Source organism: Plectropomus leopardus, chromosome 12, assembly GCF_026936395.1.
Source record: "Plectropomus leopardus strain MGB_pleo_1.0 chromosome 12, ASM2693639v1, whole genome shotgun sequence".
Classification (NCBI taxonomy): domain Eukaryota; kingdom Metazoa; phylum Chordata; class Actinopteri; order Perciformes; family Serranidae; genus Plectropomus; species Plectropomus leopardus.
The window spans coordinates 14,315,582-14,338,305 of NC_142187.1; the positions used below are offsets into that span (position 1 = coordinate 14,315,582).

General features: G+C 39.3%; 1 protein-coding gene across 3 annotated transcripts; it reads right to left on the reverse strand.

Annotated features, from left to right (window-relative positions):
• Positions 1-2,951: 2,951 nt before the first annotated feature.
• On the reverse strand, positions 2,952-15,910 carry LOC121951815 (neuromedin-U receptor 1-like). 3 transcript variants are annotated; one of them, XM_042498297.2, is made up of 6 exons: positions 15,189-15,910; positions 13,518-13,751; positions 12,564-12,767; positions 6,161-6,199; positions 3,324-3,400; positions 2,952-3,203 (listed from the first exon to the last, which is right to left on the reverse strand). In XM_042498297.2, the coding sequence occupies exons 1-5, from the start codon at positions 15,874-15,876 to the stop codon at positions 3,366-3,368; spliced, it is 1,200 nt and encodes a 399-aa protein (XP_042354231.1). In that variant the 5' UTR covers positions 15,877-15,910; the 3' UTR covers positions 2,952-3,203; positions 3,324-3,365. The 3 variants fall into 3 exon arrangements, with proteins under 3 accessions (XP_042354231.1, XP_042354232.1, XP_042354230.1); XM_042498298.2 differs by lacking the exon at positions 6,161-6,199; XM_042498296.2 differs by lacking the exons at positions 2,952-3,203; positions 3,324-3,400; positions 6,161-6,199 and having other exon boundaries at positions 9,843-12,767.
• Between the last annotated feature and the right edge of the window lie 6,814 nt (positions 15,911-22,724).

The window sequence follows — 22,724 nt, forward strand, 5'->3', positions numbered from 1 at the left end:
CATTTGTTAAATATTGTTGTTGTAACAGCAGTTGAGCTGATTTGTAAAGAGGTCTGGATATTCAGGCTGAATATTTAAACACTTGATTTGTGCTACTGAAGTCAGACAAAACTCCAAAATCTGCCAGAAACTACACGCTGCTGTGATTGGATGACTCCGCTGCGCCACTGATGACGTGCAGCAGAGTTCCCGCCCCCTCCTTCCGGACGATCCACTCTAACGTCAATCGTGCAACAAGGCCTCCGCACCACAAGAGCTTAATGTCGTGTGGTGAGAACCAGGGCCCTTTAAGAGGGCACTGGTGAGACCGACAGTTTCACACATTAAACAGATCCGTGTTCAGGAGTAGTATCGCCCTTCGTTCATTGAATTTCGTGGTTGGTAATGAACATATGGTTATGAGATCAGCGGGAAAACTTACAAGCTGCGTCACTGACATTACTCGCGTGCGGCCGCGCTTTGTTTCGCCAGCTAACATTAACCGCTTACGGCCGTTAAAACTAGCTAGTAGCTAACCGAATTTAAGTTGGGGAAATGAAATATCAAAACGGACCTTTTCACTTTCAAACGCCCACGGACAGAAAATGTGCCGGATATGCTTGATAATTTTCCATACACACCTGAGGAGGAACAAGACAGGGAGGAGCCCGCGTCTTCCACCTGCCAGAGCCAGTGAGTTAAAAAATATTCAAGTTTCTTTATAAATCTCTCTCTCTCATTGTGTGTGTGTGTGTGTGTGTGTGTGTGTGTGTGTGTGTGTGTGTGTGTGTGTGTGTGTGAGCATGTACTTGCCTGCAGAATGCGCTTGGTTTTTATGTGAAAAATGAGTCAGTGCAATAGTATTTCTGGAGAGAAGGCGGTATTACTTTTAACGCATTCATATTTTCTTGATATTGATTTTAGTCCCACCAGTGTATGGATTAGCCCCACCTTTATGTAGCCAAAAAAAAAAAAAATAAAGTCTGCCATTGTCAGTGGAAAGGACATGTTAGCATTGGGTAATGGAAAGCATCCTAAGGGCAGAATTACACATGAGCAAATGCAGGCGTGACCATCTCCTGTCCTGGTGATACTTGCACTAAATGTTGGTGCAACAGATGTGATGCACTGGGAAGCTAATGTTAGCTAGTTTGCTAATAAGTACTGCAAAATATGATGTTTTTGGTAACATACACAGAAAAAAAAAAACAACAAATTTTCCTCCTATTTAGCCTATACCCCTTTGCTATTGGTTCAACACAATGCAAAGCCACCATGAGCAAATTAATCTTAAGTAAATTTTTCGCATGTGTGGCTGTGCTGTAACATTCATGCTAGCTGCTTTGTGAGGCTGTACTTTGAGCCTAATGCTAATGTCAGCACGCTAACATGCTCAAAACAATGCTAACATACTGATTTTAGCAGGTTTCATGTTTAGGCTACTCTGTTCACTGATTTGGTTTAGCATGTTAGCATGCTGATTTCCATTAATTAGCACAAAGCTGGTGGGTGACAGCAGTTATGCAGGTAAGCTGATTTGACAGAAATTAAAGTAAAAAAACAGACTTTTGACCTGACAATGCCACTTAAGGAAAAGTAAAGTGATTACAAAGATACATGTCATGACAACACATACAACAATTATTAAAAACCCATAGATGTATAAAGACAACTGGATATAGCATTAGACAGGGCCCCTGTTGTAGTTGCTCTGTGGCACATCAAGACCTAAGCTTTTCTCCAGGTTAGTGCTCCCCTAACTTAAAAGGGGATAAAATTACTGAATTCTGCAGCCTTTGTAGACTTTTCAAATGTTATCGGGCCAAATGGATCAAGTTCTGATGGTGACTCATTGTATAGGAATTGTGATGCTCAAAAAAAGGTATCCACTGATTTCAAAGATGTCTCTTTCGCTATGTAAGTCAATGGGAAAAAGTATGGTCACACAGCATTATGCAACAGATGTAATTCCACTGTTTGGCCCCTTCAAGCCTGACACACTCCCTGGGGGCCTGAAAGAACCAAATGTCAACACTAGAGGAAGAGTCAGGGGGATCAACAAAGGATTTCACCTCTGGGGACCATGAATGTCTCCAGGGATCCATCTAATAGCTGTTGAAATATATCAGTCTCTGCCAAAGCATCCCTAGAGCTATGGTAGTGTGGATAAAAACACTAAACGATGAGATATTGGATTATGTGAGCCGTGTCTTTCTCTTGTTCTCTAGAGGAGCTTCTCCCTCTTGACTTTGCAGGTGTTTGAGTCATTTGAGCATAAGAGTATCCGATTTATACGCATAGGGAAAATGCAATCACAGCAGAACTCCTGTGTCCGGGGGTTTACCTGTCTTTCGTGAAATAGCGTGCGTATAAATTTAGTGGAGAGCTAATCTCACCCACTGAGGCTGATATAACAGGGAGAAAATGAAAACAGTGAAGCGGTTCCAGAGTTTAATCAATGTGCTGTTGATATCCTTTTTCCTTTTTATCTGGCAACATTTACAGTCTCCAAATTACTTTTTGCTTACACAGACACTCGCTGTAGCCTTCTAAGTACATTTTTCTGCGAGAGTGTGAGCGTATTGTGTCAGGTACCCGGCTGAATAATTCTATGGCTCAACCTTGACACTCCAATACTGGTCTGTACAAGCAATTTACAGGTAGGAGAAAGAGAAAATGGTCTTCCTCACATTCTCATTCAGTGGCCATGGTTCTTCATAAGAAAATTCATTTCTAACATGGACACATTTGCCCCAGAATCTGTGGTCATGCATTAGTATTCACACTTTTTCTTCCTTATAATAATGGTGCATCCATTCATTCTCCATCATGTATTTTGTTCAGGACCAGAGGACACAGAGGTCATGGTATTCACGATGCACTGGGCCAATGTATGGTACACCCAAATGTATTATATGTATGTATTATTGAGTTCTTTAATTAACATACATATACATAACATAAAGTTATTATGTTATGTTTGTCTTTGGACTGTGAGATGCCAGACCTCTAAACACACACATATAGCAATGAGGCATCAGTGCTTGACTGTTACGCAACTTGGTACCAAAGGAGGGGGGGCAAACACGCAGGCAGTGAATGAACAATCAACAGGGTTTTAATGATCTTGGCGTGAGGCTGGTGGAGCAGAATGCAGGGATAGTCCGAGGTGGTTTGGGAGGCCAGTGGCAGAGTTCGAAGACGACGGACTGGGCTGTGAGGCACTGGAGCTCGGCAATAGAAGGCACCGGAGAACACACAAAAAAGGCACAATTAGCACAAAAATCAAATCCAAAGTTACACAAAATACTAGAAGCATTTCTCAGAAGAGACGGCCGATCTACCACTGGTGTGATGGGAAACAATCTGGCACCGGTGAAGTGTGCTCAGAGCTCCAGCACCCAGAAGCCACGCCCAGCCCCTGCAACACAAGATGACAAGATACACCACCAAGCATGCACAAAAAACAAACCCACAAGCAAACCACAAATGCTACAAAGCACCACACTTAACTATAATTTACTTTATAACAATATTTTTATGAAAAGAAATACTCAACATTGAGTTACATGAATAGGTTGAAGAAGGCATAATTATACCCGTGTCTATGAAACCACATAAAACAATGTCTTTATAAGATCCTCATAACAACTCTTACATGGGGAAGACTAGTTTCTGGTACAATGATACTTTACTGCTGTAATGTGCCGAGCAGCACAATTACACTTGTTAATCCAACAGACTTCAAAAGCTATACTTTAGTTTAGATTTCTTTTTTTGGTTGTAAGATTTTGTTTGCAAAAGAGATCTTGATCTTAATGACATAACTTGAATAAATAAAGCTTAACCGACATAAATATTTAATTTCAAGGCTGGAAGATAGACACCAGATTTTCAAAATTAATTACAGATTTAAAAAGTTTACTGTATTTTGTTTAGTGAGTTTGGACAAAAGATGCTGGAAAGTTGCACAAACCTTAAGCAATCTTTTCGAAGTGCTAATAAAACACAATTGTGGTGAGATGAATGCGTTTCCATTGAGTGATGTTATGCAACTTTTCTCGCAATGTTATGCACTTCTCCTCTCACGATAACATTCCAAGAAGCATGGCAATGGATGTTCAAAACATAGCAGGTTTATTTCTATTGCAGACGCCACATTAGCTGTCATTATTTCCAATCGAAGGTGACGTAGGCGTGTTATGCAAGTGATAATGGAAAGGCAAGCCCCATGTACTTGGGGGCGGCCACTTATTAGGGATTTCTTGGAGGTGATAGTCTACGATTTCACAGAGGAACTGTGGATTCAAAACTTACAGATGATCCGCTCAACTTTTCAAGAGTTATGCGATGCAGTAACACCTCTTGTATAGAACCTGCAGCATCATGCCTGAGGGAACCAGCTCCTACCGACGAGCACATAGCCATGGCATTTTTAAACAGTGTTTTCTTTGCAGTTTTGCGAAAAACATTTTTTTTTTAATTGTCTGAAATACCACCACATGCGAACATAAACATTTTTTGCAAAAAAAAAAAAGTTTTTTCAAAATTCATGTGTTTCCTTAGGTGTATTTCATATTCGCAGTTCCAAGTTGTGCAGTTTGATGGTGGAAACCTGCCTGGTGACTACTCTGATCATAGATTTCACTTCCTTCATGGTTATCTCCTCAATTTTAGTTGAAAATTATAGAATTCTGGTCTTCATCATATCTTACAACCCAAACCTTTTCAGATGAGGGGAAATCTTATGGCAGTCTGCGACCTAATGTGCAACAATTTAGGGTTCCTCCATACAAAGAAAGGTTGAGAGCCACTGCTGTTAATCATTTAGGCCTACACAGTACAGGGGCAGCCTACAGAACTGTGATTTAGAAATGTCATACTTTTCAATAAGGTTAGTCAAATTCACGAGAATGTTTTGATTTTAGCTTTTGTGTTATACTGTGGACTTTGTTTTAGGGTTTTCTGTTTGTGTTGCCTTTGTTTCTTTCTCATGTTCTGTTTCCTGTTTTATTTTGTATTATCACTCTTCATGTGTCATGTCTGGTTTTAATTCCTGTCTTTGTGTGTTTTCCCGCCCTTGAGTTTCCCTGATTAGTTTCACCTGTTCTCACTTTTCCTTATGACTTTCTTGTGTCCCTAGTTCTCCCAGCCTTTGTCTGTTTCCCTCCTGTTTTATAACACACCTGTTGTGTTTTAGGGTACGTTCCTTATCGCGTACTTTCTTTTTACTTATAGTAGGTATGTCTGCCCTTGAAAAGTATGTGCTGTTGCATGCAGTATGCACACAATCAGGACATACTACTTCTTCATAATACTGCAACCTGAGCTTTGACCCTCTTTCTCATATAACTGTTACCATGGAGATAAAACAAATGGCCATTCGCCAAACTCAGCAGAGACACAGGTTAACTCAGAGAGCTCTGCTATTGTTACTTAAAGACATTTAGCTTTTAAGTTATAACTGCATACATGGTGGACTCTAACATTACATATTCATTTTATTAGCCTACATATACATTTCTCTGTCATTATTATTTTCATTTATTTTTGTTGGTCGTTATCTGTATGATTTTTTTGTTCACTTAAACAATATATATTGCTATTATTACCACGTGACTGGTCATCAGTTATTTAAATGCGGTCATTCATCACTGTGACTTCTGTCAGCTGTCAAGATGTAACGAATCTGTAGCTGCGCAGAGGATTGTGGGTTAGAATAGCCAGAAAAGCATGCTGGCTGGCATGCTGCAAAATGCAGCTGGATGTAGTAGGACATTCTGGTGTTTTTGGCATACTGCATTTTACATACTTTGTATTGGGACACACTGAATCTTTTTCTGGCATTCTAAATAGTATGGTAGTATGAATAATGGAACGCATGTCTTATTTGCACCTACCCCAGCTGTATATCCTTGTCCTGTGTGTATATACTTGTGTGTTTCCCTTTGGTCCTTGTCAGTTGTTTATCCTCCATGTTCTTTGCTGCTTGTCTTGGCCTGCGTTCTTCCTTGTTATCTTGGTTGGTTTCAATTTATTTTTTGATTCATGTTTTATTTGTACTTTGTGTTTTTGTTATCTGCCTGTTTGTTTGGACATTATTATTTGGCGTTAAAGCATTCTTTTTGTTTGTACTCCTGTCTGCTTTTTTTTCTGCATTTGGGTCCTTATCCAACCTCACCTGTGACAGAGAAATGTCTTTGAATGGGCCAACCGCTGCCTGTGAAAGATAATAAAGCCACTATCAGTGGACGAAACACATGTTTTGCAGAGGTAAAAGCCCAAATCTGACAATTAGTTGAATTTCAACAATTCAACTATTCTACTTTGTTTGTAGATGTTTAATTGATTTTTAAAATTATGACTGTAAGATGCAGTCACAAAACTTTACTGGTGTGTATATGAGCTTAAAATAAGATGGGTGTGGTCTGAACAAGGGGGCCAGAAGTAGGGGGGTGGGAAGCAGGGAAGGGGCCATTGCCCCCCAACCCAACACTTTACGCTCCTGGCTCATGAAATGTTACAGTTATGAAGTTGAGATCAAAATGAAGGCAGAGAGGACCAGAAACAGGGGACTAAAAAGTAGATAAAGGCGCGAATGGGACAATGTCTCATTCTCGTGGTCGGAATATGACAGGAACACTTTGAGGGAATTTCTTCAAATTCGTCACAAATGTACATTTAGACTCAATGATGAACTGATTAGATTTTGGTGGTCAACATTCAGTTTCACTGTGACCTTGCATCCATTGGGCACTGAATTGGTGACGTTAATCTTGGTTGTCCATCTTAAAACTGTGCTGATAATTTGGATCATACTGTATATGCTGCAGAGTTGAAGATGTGGGTGAATCATTCATGTTTAAAAGTCACCTTTTTACAACAGCATCCATATCGGAAGAATTTCATGGCTATATGTGAGCCTGGACCGACATGGATGTAAACAGTGACTTGACTGGTTCAGGCATGTAGCCAGGTGGTGGTTGTAGGTTTTTTTGTGGTTTCTTGGGGGAAGCAGAACAAGCTGGAAACATGGGATTAGTGAGGTCATAAGGTGACATCATCTACAATCTAAGATTTCATGGCAATCCATCAAACAGTTGTGGAGATATTTTTGTCTGGACCAAAGTCACCTTTAGAGCCAGGATCTGATCATAGCTAAAAGATATTTATGAGTGCAGCTTTGAATTTAGATTTTTAAAATATGACATGCATGCAAACAACTTTAAGCTTGTATACTTCACCCCACTGCCTCCACTGGCTGCCTGTGCTGGCACTGATCCATAAACCCTGGTACTGGTGTAGGCTACAGGGCTACTGATAGAGCTCTTGTCTCTGCCTAACACAGGTGAAAGACATATCGTTCACACTTCTCTGCCTTTGTTCTCAACCCCTGTTCTTGTTAGAATGACCTTAGAGCTCGAGACCATTAATGTCCTCATCCTGACAATACACTTTAACCCATCTCATGATGAGACATCTCACATCATCCTCTCTGCAGTGAATTATATCTCCTCCTCCTTGTCTCTGATAGACTTTTGTGTTTTTACACCTCCTGTCCTTGCACTCATCTTATATCATCTTGGTGTCATAAAAAACATTGTAAGAATGCTGGCACTCTTAGGTTTTCATCTCCTATCGTCCGCTCATCTGCTGCAGGCGCTCTGCCTTTTTTATTTATTTTTTTTTGGTACAGGCAAATCATGCCCATAACACACATGATACCATGAAGATGTGATAAAATACTTTAGTTTATTTTGTTTAAAATAAAAAAGACAAAATAAAAATAAGTTCAGTAATCAAATAATAGGTTGACAGTACTCATGCAAATGAAATTTTGAAATTGATCTCATACTTCTGTATTTTTCACTTGATTGAGCTTTCATACAATAATTGTATTTATTTGCCCACTGGAGGACAGTTTTCATCCACAACCCACAACATAATAATTAAAGGTCCAGTGCGTAGGATTTAGGGGCAGGGAAGATAATGGCAAATACTGAATATAATATAATAAGTAGGTTTTCCTTACTGTATAATCACCTGAAAATAAAAATCATTGTGTTTTTGTTATCTTAGAAAGAGTCCTTTATATAAACATGCGGAGTGAGTCCACCATGTTGCACTGCCATGATTCTAACATTGGCTCTAGATAGGGTCATTCATGTTTCATGTTTTTTTTGCACTGCCCACCGTAATTAGCAGCCCCTCTGCAATGAGAGCGTTGAAATAACACTGTTTTTTGTTGGTTGTTTTTTTTCAAATGTGAAACTGCTTAATTCAGTGTTTTTACTGTTTTAATCACTTGGTCAATTTGTTTTGGAGGGGAAGAGACCTAAGCAGATAAAACCTCCTGAACATCTAGATTTTAAGTTCTCAGAAAAAAAAGCCAAGCACATATTATCAGATGCTTGATAATGGGCCAACCCTGACATGCCAAACTGTGGCAGGGCGACAGGTTTTCCAGAGCTGGCATTTGTGCTAGCTGGATTTGGGTTGCTGCAGCCCCTGACTGGGTTTGTTTCTCCAAACCTTTTGTCCACTTTCCTCGCGGCAACGTGGTTTATAGTGGCTGAGAGTGAGGCTTGGTTTGTTTATTTTTCATTGTCAGAATTTCTTTTAGACTGTTTTTAAAAGCTTGTCTTCCTTTTATGGTTGCTTTGCAGTGTGGATAGTTATTGCCAATGCTGGAAGAGCAATTTTTTTCTGCAGGACTCTCCACCATTGAATTACCGAAGAGAGAGTGCATGTATTTGCAGAGCAGCCAGAGTAGCTCTCTCTCTGAAATGACCTGTGATTGTCCCAAGTCTCCCGCCGCAGACTAGATTTTTTGAAATCCGAAAACAAAGACAAGAGGAGGTGCAGAAGTCTCATGTTCTCTCAGACATCTTGTAGTACAATATGCTCAAATGTTGTTATTAGATATTTTGCCCAATGGTACCAATATAAAACTATTAGATTTTGAATGTAGGATTTTTACTTGTACTGCAGTATTTTCTCAGTGTGATGATAGTGCCTTTTCCTAAGAACAGGATCGGCTTCCACCACTGATATGAAATCAATCACAACTCCCACTGAGCACCACTTTGTTTCCAATTCTGTGTTTTTATGGTTTCCTACATACCATTTCTGTGAGTGAAAGTCAAAATGAAGCACATTGTATTTCTTATTTGTTTTGATCTGAGCTTTAATTTCAGAGCGCCCACACTCTGTTCACATAATTCTTTAAAGTTAAATGATACTGTGTGCTTCATATTGTCATATCAAAGCACCACGGGTGGTAATAATAACCGCGCTCTTGAATGAACACCATTACTTCTGTGACACTGTGATGGTGCCTTTTAAACGAGTCTATTTGCAGAGCCCGTGGGTAAACTGTGGTTTCTGTCATGGCGACGTAAGTTGTGGGTAGATGGCTGTTCATTGTTGTTGGTGTGGCACACGTACAACACTGTGTAATGACAATATCATTTGTCAGTATCCATCAGTCAGCTCATGGCTGTCTTCTTTCCTCCTGCTGTGAGTCGATCATTTCATATTTTCCATATTATTGACCCAGTGACATCATCTTTCCCCTCATAACTATTATCTCCATTTGTACAAATTAGTTTTTCCCCAGCACTGCGAGTCACTCAAAGTTGAGGTAATACAGCTGAGTGGAAAGGTCCTTGTGACTCTTGGCAGACGTTTTTTCTCATAAATTACTTGTGTTGTGTGGCAGCAATTTAACCATAAAGTTTACACAGAGGTCCTGGAACTGGTTGCTCTATGGGGGTCTGAATACAAAAAGTACAAAGACTCATTATACATACATTTTTTTAAGCTAAAGCAGTAATAAGAACAGTACATTTTACCAGCAGCAGTGGTGTTCAAAACCAATTCGTTTTAATCATATGTAGCCTACTTATTCAAGGATACATGCTAAGAAAAAGAAATGCATGCTCTCGTTAAATAGTTTCTGTGCATTGATAATAGAGTTAATAAATATTCACATGCCCTATATACAGTTACTGTTTTCATTACAATTTGCAAAATATAAAAGCAATTCATTTAACACATGAAATAACAATAACACATTTTAATACCAGGAGAGCAACAGACGCAGGTAATTTTCTTATTTAAAAAAAGCACTGTTCATAACCACATCAAAGCTACATATTCTTCCTCTCACCTGTAGTGCTATTTATCACTGTAGATTAATAATGGAACAGCAACGTCACAGCTCAGCTCAGGTAGTTCAGTATAACATGGCAGAGAATTAAGCAGCTAAAAAGAAAAATATTTCCTTCAGCTGGTGAGGACCAAAAACAGAGCTAAAAGGAAAGTTTAGCCTACAATTCTACCGAACTACACCAACCTACAATATCAGCGCAAGCTAGCTAACTCAGTGGTCCTCGGTTAGGTAGCAGTGGATGCATGCTTTATTCTGCGTGATGACAAACAGTTCCATTATACTAAAGAGAAGGCAGACATCTTTATGGCTTATATCTCCAACACTACAATACCAAAAAACGCTATGTTTTTAAATAGCACTACAGGTAAGAGGGAAAATATGTATTTGTGATTTCAGGGTGAACTTTCCCTTTTAAGCTTTTAACAAAATTTATAATTACTAATACTGCACATTGTCAGTAATACACAATACAGTTATCAAGGAAATATGTGTGAAAATGTGTCAAATAGCATAAAAAATCACTGTGTCTCAAGTATTTTTTAGTGTTATTCAAATACCTGTAAGGCACATGACTAATCAGCTCTCTGCTAGTTATAAATACCATAGACAAACCATTTATGTTTATTCCCCTGCTCCACTTAATTGACTTTCGTTTTACCACTGACTCATTTCCAGAGATAATATTGTTGCTTTTAAACAGGAGCCATTGTGCATTCATTCTCTGCTTTGAAAGTGTGTTAATAGGCAGCAATAACAGCCTGACAATGTTATGCTTGATACTGTACAGTATACACAATAGATACATTTGCCTTTCACCCATTAGCTATACACATTCACATTCAGAGTCCACACAAAAAGGATTCAAACCCAGAACCTTTTTGCTGTGAGGCGACGATGCTAACTACTGCACACAAAAACAATTTTTTTTTTTACAGTTGATGGGTTACAATTCCTATGCATAAAGATGCTCTTGATTCATTCATATGATAATGTCATTGTTTATTCCAAGACTGGTGTCAGAGAGGTCAATGTCACTCCATCTCATGACTTTCTCTGCTTCATTCAGTCATTTCTAAATAGGATTTGAGTTGCTGTATATATTACCTCAGTCGGGATGACAGGGGCAGGGGAAGATACAGTAGGAGAGTGTTATTTTTCCTTTTTAGTGTGTTTCTTAAAGGAGCAGAAGTAAGATCTGGGGGAATGTAATTGCATCTCGCAGTAAGGATTGCAGTTTGCAAACAACGGATACTTTTGGTTATATTCCTTCAGTGTTCATTGTTCAGAAGGTTTTTACTGGGAACCAAATTATTTGCAGAGGTCTCTTCCTCTCCAAAACAAAGAGACCACAGCATATAAACCGATAAAAACACTGAATAAAGCAGTTTCACATTACAAATCAGTGTCTTTCCAATGCTGTTTGGCATGACAGCGACAGGCCGCTAGCCTACCACCTGCTATTGTGTGCTCAACTTTTATCTCTGATAACTTGAGATTGAGACATTCAGGGAATTTTTACCGTGAGCCAAATTATCTGCAGACGTCTCTCCTCTCCAAAACAAATGGACCATTTAATATGAACTAATACAAACACTGAATAAAGTTGTCTCACTTAAAAAAAAAATCTACATTTTAACATCTCGTCACAGAGGGGCTTCTAACTGTGGTCGCTGACACAAAAAATGTGGAGTGCAAATGGCCCGATCTAGAGCTTAGTTTAGTTGGTCCATTCTTGGATACTGTAGAAACATGGCAACCTCCATAAACGAAGTTCTGCTCCCTATGTAGATATAAACGTAACAAAAAAATCTGCAGTTCTTCTTTTCAGGCAACTATACACTAGAGAAAATATACTAATCCCCCTAAACTCAATTCACCTTTTAGGCTTGCAATGTAGCCTTTGGTCATATGGTTCTATCAATTCGAGGTACTGTCACTGCATCCTCATGTGACCTCCTCCAATACTTAGAGGGTTATCCTTCCATTTGGGGAACCTTTCCCACGGGCTACTTATGTACAAATTAAAGGAAAAACCTGCAAAAAGTGGCTTACAGGGTGTTAGAACAACACAAGCCTCTAGAAAAGCTTCAATACTCCCTGGTACAAGTTCGTCAAGTCTCTGTGCTCGACTGCAGCAATGAACATTCTTCCGAAAGACATTCCCTCATTTGGTGTGTTGGTGATGGTGGCAGTTAGTAGCAATGAGATTTGGTAACTGTATAATCCAGAAGATATGTAGCCTAACCCAATTTCACAACAATTTGTCACCATCCATAATGCTCTCTGACTTCCTTTGACTCAGACTAAGTTCATTTCTCATTGCTGGACAATTTCTCACTCACAGTGCTGCGTTGTGTCATCTGTACGCTGGAGCGTGATGACCAGCTGTTAGAATAACAAGTAAACTTACTGAACATTTCTCTGAACCTTGTGGACATGAGGTTGTAGAGGATGGGGTTGATGGCAGAGCTCAGGTAAAAGAAGACTCCGGAGACAATGTGGATGGTCCCAAAGACCTGGAGGTGCTGCTCCGACGAGGGGTTGATGTAGCTCCACACCAAGCGGTCCACGTGGAAGGGAGCCCAGCAAAGGCCGAACACAACCACCAGTACACCTGGGCAGGCCAGAGGGACAGTTTAGGTAAATGATAGTCAGCTGGACAGATACATTGACATTGACCGTTTTTGTAGTGACAAAGCAGCTGCTCTTTAACAATAGTTAAGGACACATCCAGCTGTTTTTGTTGAGACAAAAGCTGGTATTTTATAGCAATAATTTAGGATATGGTATTTTTCATTGAGTTTAGGACATGTCCAAACGTGTTTGTAGTGACAAAAGTGGGTGTTTTTTTAAAGACAGTTCTGGAAACTTCCAAACATTTTAATGGTGACAAATTGGCTATTTTTAACAACAACTTGGGACATGTCCAGTTGTTTTTGCAGCATCAAAAGGAGGCGCTCTTTAACAAGAGTTCTGAACATTTCCAGCTTTTTATGTGCCTAAACATAAGCACATGTTAACCGCAGTGCTGTCACAAAATAACATGGAAAACTGAAAAAAATGTTTCTACATATCTGCTACATATGAAAGATATAAAGTGTAATATATCCGTGGTTTGCAAAATTGTACAATCATCCTTCATTCATTCTGGTATGTGGGTTGACTCATGATGTTCCTAGACACATTGACAGTCATGACGTCAATCCACTCACCAATATGTGACAGACGGTAAGACAAAGCTGAGACAAATGCATGTGTAAGTTATAATTATAATGGGAACAAAGGGTGTAAACACTCATACACACACTGTCAATCTAAATTCAGTTTTCTGCTCCTTAGCAACTTGGAGACACGTGATACCCACACAGCATTTTGGTGACTTGCAGGTTGCGTTTGCTCAGTTTTTTCTCTTGGGACCTGGAGAGACTCTCTGGTCCAAAGCTGCACCTGGTGTCCACCACAGTTATCATCCTCTCCCTGCGCAGACGCAGTCCAATGAGCAGGTAGAGAATGCTTATTATCAGCATGGGAAGAAGGAAGAAGGCCACCGTAGAAATCAGGATAATCAGGTTGTACATCCAAGTGGGCTTAATCACATCTAAGGGTTGAGATGTAACAAATATATTTGTCAGTCAGATTGTGATCCCAGGTGCATCACTGATATCATAGCCATACCTCTGCAAAACCTCCTAGCCCCTTTAAGCTAACACTAGCTGCATGCCCCCTCGAAGACAATATCTGCCTGTGTCAACAGCTGTTTCATGGAGACGTTCATCTGATTCCTGGCTTTTCCGCTAATGCTATTAACCTTTTGAAACTTGAGGAAAATGACTTGATTTCTTTCATAAACATAGGGAATGATGAACTTGAGAAGAAATTACCCAAAAAAAGCAAGAAATTAGTAAAAGGCACAAGAAAATGACCTGAAAATTGGCCAAATTAATAAAAGCTAAAGTAAAAAACACTAAATATCAGTCCAAGTTTCAAAGGGTTAACTAGGTGACTTTTTTTTTCTAATGGATGGATGACATTTGGTATAGATATTCATGGTGCCCAGAGGATGAATCCCAACGGCCAGCAGGGTCAAGTTTTAATTTCACCGCTGAAATTTATTGCCATAAAATGTGCTATAGATACACATGGTTCCCAAACAACGTATCTTAATGACTTTAGTGATCTCCTGACTTTTCCCGCTGTCAATGGTTGACCTTTAATGTTTTTAGTCAAATGTCTGGACAACAGTGATAGGACATTTTGTGCAGGAATGCATGTCCTCCCCAGGATGGATTGTAATTACTTTAGGGATCCCTTTACTTTTTTCATCAAGTGCCATCTAAATTTTTTATTTCCTACTTTGGTTTATAAGTCCCTCCAGGATTTCACAGTTTTTTTGTGATTGCTGAAGCCTAAAATGCCTGGTGTCCCACCAGCTTTTCGTGCTGTATGTTGCAATCTTTTTGAGGCTTTTTTGTAATTAAATTGAAAGAGCGAGTAAAACGTGGAAAAATAGTTAATGTTTTTTGAATAATGAGATTGAAACTTGTTCCAGTGAGAAAAAAAAACGCACTGTCCAGAGCTTGTGATTTACATCACACTAACTTTACAGCACACTATTTAATCTAACTCATGTTGATTCTTTAGTAGTAATTTTTGTTGATAAATGTGAGTCATTTGTGTCACATGTTGACATTTTCACAACCACAAGGAAGTATGTTTGGTGACAATATGTGAGGGACATCTATGACTGAAAATACAATGATTGGTCAAATTTGCAGAAAGTAGCGGTGATCCCTGATGGGGCTGATTCATGAACAAATACTTGCAAAACTAATGAAACTCCTATCAGCTTCTGTACTTTGTGCTTTGTGCAAATAGCAATGGTAGCATGATAGCATGCTACACTAAAGTGGTAAACACAATAAAACATACCTGCATTAACAGCATTATGCATCACAAAGCTGCTTACATTGCTGTAGATGTTAAAAAAAAAAAAGAAAAGCAAAACTAAAACATAAATTAAAAAATCTTTACATACGGCAAATAGTAGACCGGGGAAACTGTCGTCCAAACCACGGATCCAGCACCACAATCCCATGCAGACTGGTGTTTGGCACAGCACACAGCATGGACAGCAGCCACAGCATGACAATGACCCTCTTGACGTGAGCACGTGTGGTCATGTGTTTGACTTTGAGAGGGTGCACCACCGCCACGTAGCGCTCCACGCTGAGTGCTGTGACATTGAGAATGGAGGCGAAGCAGACGGTCTCAAACAGGAAGGTTTTGAAGTAGCAGCCCCCTTCCCCAAAGAGGAAGGGGTAGTTCTGCCACAGCTCATAGAGCTCTAATGGCATGCCCAGCAGCAGCACCAGCAGGTCAGACACCGCCAGGCTCAGCAGGTAGTAGTTGGTGGGCGTCTGCATCACCCTGTGGCGCAAAATGACAGTGCAGGTCAGTGAATTGCCCACAATGCCCACCATGAAGATGATGAGATAGGTGACACAGACGGGAAGGAACACAGGGGACCTCAGGGGCCCCAGGTGCCTAGCCAGGTACTCGTCCTCACTCAAACACATGTCCTCTCGATCTTGTTCAGTAACATTAGCTAACACCCAGGAGATATTCATTCCACACAACACAAGAACCTCAGGGCACCCAACGTCACTGAAAACTGTGCCGGCAAATCTGGAAAGAGCAGCGAGGGAGCAGTTCATCTCCGGCATGTTGCTGATTGACAGGAAGCTCACTTGAAATTTAAACCTAATGGAAAGAATAGAGAGGGGAAAAGGTGTATTTTAAAGGGGCATTCCACCAACTTTAGACGTGACGTTAAGCTAACGCTTCACAAGGAGTACAACTCAGCCTGTGAAAACAGTTGTATAATGTTTATCATAGGTCATGGTGAGATTTAAAAAAAATTTTTTTTGCATTCTCTCGCAATGTCTTTTCTCTTCCATTCCCTCTGAGCCACATGTCCATTCCTCTCAGCAGCTCCCAGTGGAACTTCGCAGTATAGGTCAGCTCATTGTAATTTACTTTGAACTTGGCATTAAGTACGCTGATATAGTAGGCCTACTACTAATTAACAGTGGCTAATACCAAAGCTCCTTTTATGAGAACTGCGTGCTTGGGTCTACTGTAGGGTACAAATGCAGCAGTAGCGAGATGACTCACTGCGGTGCAAACAGAGAGTGTTCTTTGGGCAACAAAAATCACAGAAATATCATGTATGCAACATATGCATTAAAAACAAACAAATGTATCAGCACTGCAAAAAACTGTAATTACACTGAGGTCCACCTCTATATTGCCAAAGTTACAACATAAATGTTGTGCTATGATTAGTGCCAAAAGGAGTCGTAACCCTCTTGTCACCTCCAACCTTTTATAGACATATAGTTAATTTCTAAAGTTTTCGTATTTCAAGTGGAAAGTTTGCATCAACAGCTCCTGTTTTCATTAAAAAAGACATTAACAATTAAGTTGTTTTGTTAAGTGGGCAACCATGTCCACAACATATATGTGCAACTTAAGGCCAGGACAAAAATCTGAAATTTGTCTTTTTTCCCAGGACATCAACAGTTTCACATAAATACACAAAAACAGCCTACACATAAAATACAAAACAACAATCAACAAAAACACAAAATCATACAACAAATTACAAATTAGAACAAATATTACGAAAAATGGATGCAGTGGAATAAAATGATTTGAGAACGCAATACGACTGCAAGATAATACAAAAGCGTTTCACAATTTATTGTAATGTAATGCAACAACATTTTGCTAAGAAACACAAAATATTGCAAGGTAACACAAAAAAGAGAACCTCACCATGACCTTTGTGAGTCTCCAAAGAATGGAGCTGTTAAAAGTAAAAAAAGACAAAACAACCTGATGATGTCAAAGTGATGTCATCAGGGTACTTTTTTGCTCCAGACTTAAAATTTATGACCGAAAACATGAGTTACAAACTGGTGTAGCGTTTAAAAGATGTGGGCATTGACCAGGCTAAGAGGGTCTAATGAAAGAAGCTAGCCATTTACACCATGGGAACTGTAGGATCCAGCTGTTATGGAGCTTGATCAATGCTAGTGACTGAAAGTCAGAATATCTCGCCCTGCTGCTTGGCCATTCTTTTTAAAATCTGTGTGTTCTGAGTCCCTCAACGTTATAAAAGTGCAACACCAAATTACCGAAATACCCTTCTAAGATATGAACATACAGATACATAAAAGTTACTAAAATGAGAGTCAGTGAGACCCAGTAATGTGATCTTTTACATTTGATTTCCCTATGTTACTTTTTTCCCTCAAAACATAGTCATCTGGTTTGTTGAAATATGAAAGGGTGATTCTCACTAGTGAGTCTATTAATTGTGACAATATTGAGATCAGAGAATGTATTATAATACAGTTACCAGCATTTTGTAGCTACCAAAAAATCTCCTTAAGCCGAAGTGATATCCTAATTTTAACAAACCAGTCCTCACACTGCTAACTGTTGTTACCAAGCAGCTGTAATTTATCACTTGTCTAAAACAGCTAGTGGAGAAACTATGCTGGTAGGTGGAAGCAACATTTAGACAAAGATCGGTCTAATCAGTGTAAGGAAGAAATGCACTGCATTATTACCATTGCAGCAGTAATTAAGATGTTTGACTCATGTCCTTACGTACAAAAAAAAAAAAGTGCAAGATTCACAGTGTTGTCACAATCTTGTCTTATTTGAAATTGATGTTCAGCAGAATAGTCTCCAGAGGAGCCATTGTTTGGATTCTCACACTAGATTTGTTTATCCATTTAACATGCAACAGAGTTATTATAATAACTTCATGTCATGAGCAAAAAAAAAAATAATAATAAAACTCACCTACAGTTTGTGTGCTCCTCAAGCTCTTAATCCTCCTTTTATTTACAAGATGAATAAGATCTCAAGAAATGTGAGAAGATGTGTGATCATCATATTTCTCTGCATCCTGGACGTAGTTTTGCAAGCACTTTATCTTGACTGCTTTGGTGCTCCAGTGCGTCACAACTGTCTCGACTTCCAGTAGCCTATTTGAGCGCTGGAGTTCACCCAACCTCTCTCTCTCTCTCTCTCTCTCTCTCTCTCTCTCTCTCTCTCTCTCGCTCTCTCGCTCTCGCTCCCTCTCTCTCCCTCTCTCTCCCTCTCTCTTCATTATAGATCATCTTTGCAGCCTCCACTATCTTCTATCTTCTTCATCTCACTCTCTCCTCCAATTCAACTTCTTTCAACATTTTTTCTCTCACTCTTACACACACACACACACACACACACACACACACACACACACACACACACACACACACACACACACACACACACACACACACACACACACTGCACTGACTTACATTCATTTCCTGGAGACTTACCCCAGTGTAAGGGTGGACATATGCTTGCATTTTAATCACACATTTGCAGAGACAAACAATTGCTTCATTTATTTTATTTTCTGTATTTCTTTTATCATCTCTTTTTTCTCCTTCAATCACAGATAATTTATGTTCTTTCAAGTTCAGTTGCATTTTATGCATATAAATAGTTACTATTATTATTACTATTAAAGAACTTCCCAATGTTGAGATAAAACTAATAAACATGCAGACACTCAAGGAAGTCATGGGAAAGGAGCAACAAGGGCACCATCATAAAGGTCCCTTAAATCAACATTTTCCAAACTCCGCCTCGAGTCACACATGTCCTGCATGTTTTGGACCTTCCCCCGGCTCCAACACAGCTGATTTAAATGATCGACTTGTTATGAACTCCTGAAGCTGCTTGTTAATGAGCGGATCATTTACTTCAGCTGTGTTGCAGCAAAGAGAGATCTAAAACATGCAGGACTAATTGTACTCTAGGAGAGGTTTGGAAATGCTGCCCTAAATCAAGTATATTTGTCACTGTGCAGTGGCAATGACACATTATACAGATGCAGGTAGTTGTAGACTTGGTCTTTTAGCTTGTTTTCAAGATCTTCAACCATTGTTGTCTGTGCTGATGTGCCTACTGCCCCCTGACCAAGTCAAATCAAATCACCACACTGCACCTGCCATTCTTGTGCATATTATATCTTGCACACACTAATTTATGAAGACAAGCACAGCAAATTAGTCAATTTTCCTCATTATGTCAGCAGAAAATGTAATTTGCTTAGCATTACTTTTCCGTCAAAATATATTTGCTGTTTCAAATTAGTTGTATATAAACTGATTTTTTTCAGAGACAGTTCTGTATAATCAGTTCAATTAAAAAAAAATGCAAGTTTGATAAACCACATTTTTCATTCAATATTCCTTTTTGCAATGCAATTGTAACTGCTGTAAACTGTCACCTACCACAGCAAATGTAGTCATGTTAACGTTTGTTCAGTGTGTTTCAGCCAAAAACATTTGACGCTGGTCAGAGGGTATTTGGTTGAAACATATTTTAAAGGAGGTGCATTACTGAGAGAAGTTTGAGAACAACTGATTTAAGCCTACGTTATGGGGATTTGCATTTTGTCCCCAAAAGGAAGGTGAGTCCCCACAATGTGACAATGTAAACAAATTTATGTCCCCACAACATCGGTAATGCACACGCACACACACACACACGCGTGCGCACTTTCATTATCTTCATATGTGAACTTACATAGACTGCACCCTATCACCCTCCATTCTATTACTATTCCTATTGATATACCATATTGCAGCAACGTAAAGAAAAGATTGAGATTGCTTTGACCCTGGAACCCTTGTGTGTGTGTGTGTGTGTGTGTGTGTGTGTGTGTGTGTGTGTGTGTGTGTGTGTGTGTGTGTGTGTGTGTGCGTGCATTTGTTGAGAGGGATGTATAGAAAAAGTCAAGTCAAAGACAAAGCAAACATACAGAATTTAAAATAAGACAGAGAGGTCTTGCTGAATTATTAAAATAACACTCTGGCATTAATGTTGTTATATACCGTAGAAAATCCTTTTTAAAAATTTTTGTTTATACCCATAGATATTCAGATAGTCACGGTGTCCAAATGATGAATCCTGCTGATTTGATAACCTCTTGAAGTTTTCACTTGAGACACATCCGAACATCTCAATGGATTGGCCTGAAATCTGGCAGATATTCATGGTCCCTGCAGTAATAACTCTAAAATTAATAATTTGTCCAATACTGTGGAACAAAATCCTGCAAAACTAAAAACACTCCCATCAAGGTTAGCTATACTTAGGTACTAATTAGTAAATATTACACTTCTGTGTCATTGGCTATAGGGCACGTTAACTTTCATTGGAATGAACAGAGCCCCTCCTTCAACAGTGTATGCCAGTTTTATTTATACATTCATAATCTTAATCCAGTGTGTGTTTTCGTGTTTTTTAGATTGGCCAACACAGCACTTCGTCGGATTACGGCACTGTGATCAAATCAGTCAAACCACAGGTATTTGCTGAGCTAACAGTCTTGTGCATGTTTTACTGTTTGTTACATTGTTATTTTTCATATTTAAAACACAGAGCCTAATCTAAACTGCACTGCATGATCAGCACGGTCCAATTACATCGTGTTTCATCACATCTGCAGTCACTTGTTGTTGCAGAGAACAAAAATCAGGGTAAAGACATCCCAGTGTGCGAACAGTGGCTTTAATTCCAAGTGATTCATGTTATTCAATGCCTTGTCAACCAGCACTAAATGTACAGCGTGAGTCACCAGGTGTGATATCGTGTCTGAAGGAATCAGGAAGTAAAATATTTTGATCAGATTGTTATTTTCTCCACTGCAAACCAAGAGCATAATTTATAAAAACAAGTATTTATATTAGTGAGTGTGTACAGTGAAGAGCTGAGGAAATACTTGACATGCTGAGGATTTCTCGGCAAATAGATGAGCCCAATCAGAAACATCCTACAGTGTATTTACAGACAAGAAAGGAGGGTAACAGGGACTTGTGTGTGTGTAATAAATCATCAACAGAGCTTCTGTCAGAGGGCAGAAAATTCACAGTTTTGGTTGGCTGCACACGCCCGTATGACTGTCTTCCCCCCCATTTCTCTGCCTCCCTCTGCTGCGGTGACTAACTCAATCACAGCTTTTAATCCCAGTGCAGGGGCTCCAATACTTCCCCCGCAGGACACTGACATGCTCTCTTTGGTTTCTCCACTTAGTCCACCATTAATTGAACTTCTGTGTCAGACTGCGCTTTGATTGTAACGAGACCCCCTCAGTGTCAAGCTGAGTGAATTTGTACATTGAAGTATGTCATTATTGCCATTTTCCCCAAATGCTATGACAGAGGTTAATAAATGGGGTCCATTTCTAAAACTCTGACCACAAAGACCAAAAGTCACAAAGTGATTTGCAGGCAGACATGGTAAAGGGTAAGTTTGCTCAAACTACAAAAATGTTCTCACTTGAATAGTATCAAATTTAGATTTATTTGTCCTTCAGTTTGTCTTTCGAGCAGTTGTGCTTTTGTTACTCCTGATAATCAACAGACCAACAGTTTTCGTTTAAACTTTCCATTAGGGGTATGAATCACAAGTTTCATCACAATACGATATTATAGTAGTTGTTTGGACAACAATACATTTGTCTGCTGTCACAATTTTGAGTTGATTTAGGGGACTGCTTATTGATATGAGACAATTGGTAAATGTCCTCATTATTTTTTTCTTGGCTGCTTGTCTGCTTGGTGCTAGGCCACTAGCACAGTGAAAGTCTAGGAAGACGATGTGACGCAGACGTTCCATGGGAATTTCAAGAAGCTTGAAGATGATAATGTTATAGTTTCAGTTAAAAAAAAAGGATCCAAATGCAGTACAGTGGGAAGGCAGGTAAACAATAAGCAAACTTTAATGCGGCTGGTGAAACACCTCCAAAACAAAAAGGCAACAAAACTGACTTATCAAAGTACGAAAGAAAGAAGCACCAAAAATAAACCGATAAAAAAAAAACAAGATGGCACGAAGAACATAGATGATGGATGAGCACATGGAAGCAATCCAACACAAGAGAGAAAAGAGAAAAGAAGTTATGTACAAAGATACTCTATAACAGAAAATACCTCATTACAAACTGAGCCAATCATACGAAATGGTATTCATTTCCGGTCTCCTAAGTGGGCATGGTCGTTTCTACCCCACTTACCCCTACCTTTTGTGTATGGATGAAATATGATTCAAAGCGATATAACAATTTATACAGTACAAATTTAATGTTTGTTGCTCATTTTGCAGCTTGTTTTTATCTGCTAGCCTAATTTCTAAAATCAACCGATGTCAGTTGTTGCCAAATCTTGTGAGAGTATATTGCAAAAAGATTGACATGTCTCAAAATAATTAAATTTATTCCTGGTTTGTCTGTCTTAAAAAATACCATTTCAGTGTCAGTATGATCAGAAGCTCTGGGGTTTTTGAGAAATGGGCCCAATATTTACTTAACTGACTATGGGACTAAGGAAATGTTCATAATCTGTACTTTCATTCACTTTTCCAATTGGAATAAATGGACTCAGGGCTGCCACTAGTCTCCTAAAGGGGCGTGGCGATGCGAATGGAGGAGGTGAAT

Coding starts and splice junctions, on each gene's coding strand:
- LOC121951815 (XM_042498296.2), bottom strand. CDS start 15,876: ATGCCGGAGATGAACTGCTCCCTCGCTGCTCTTTCCAGATTTGCCGGC. Junction 13,752..15,188: donor TCCCCGGTCTACTATTTGCC/GTATGTAAAGAT, acceptor CTCAACCCTTAG/ATGTGATTAAGCCCACTTGG. Junction 12,768..13,517: donor GCAAGTCACCAAAATGCTGT/GTGGGTATCACG, acceptor TGGCCTGCCCAG/GTGTACTGGTGGTTGTGTTC.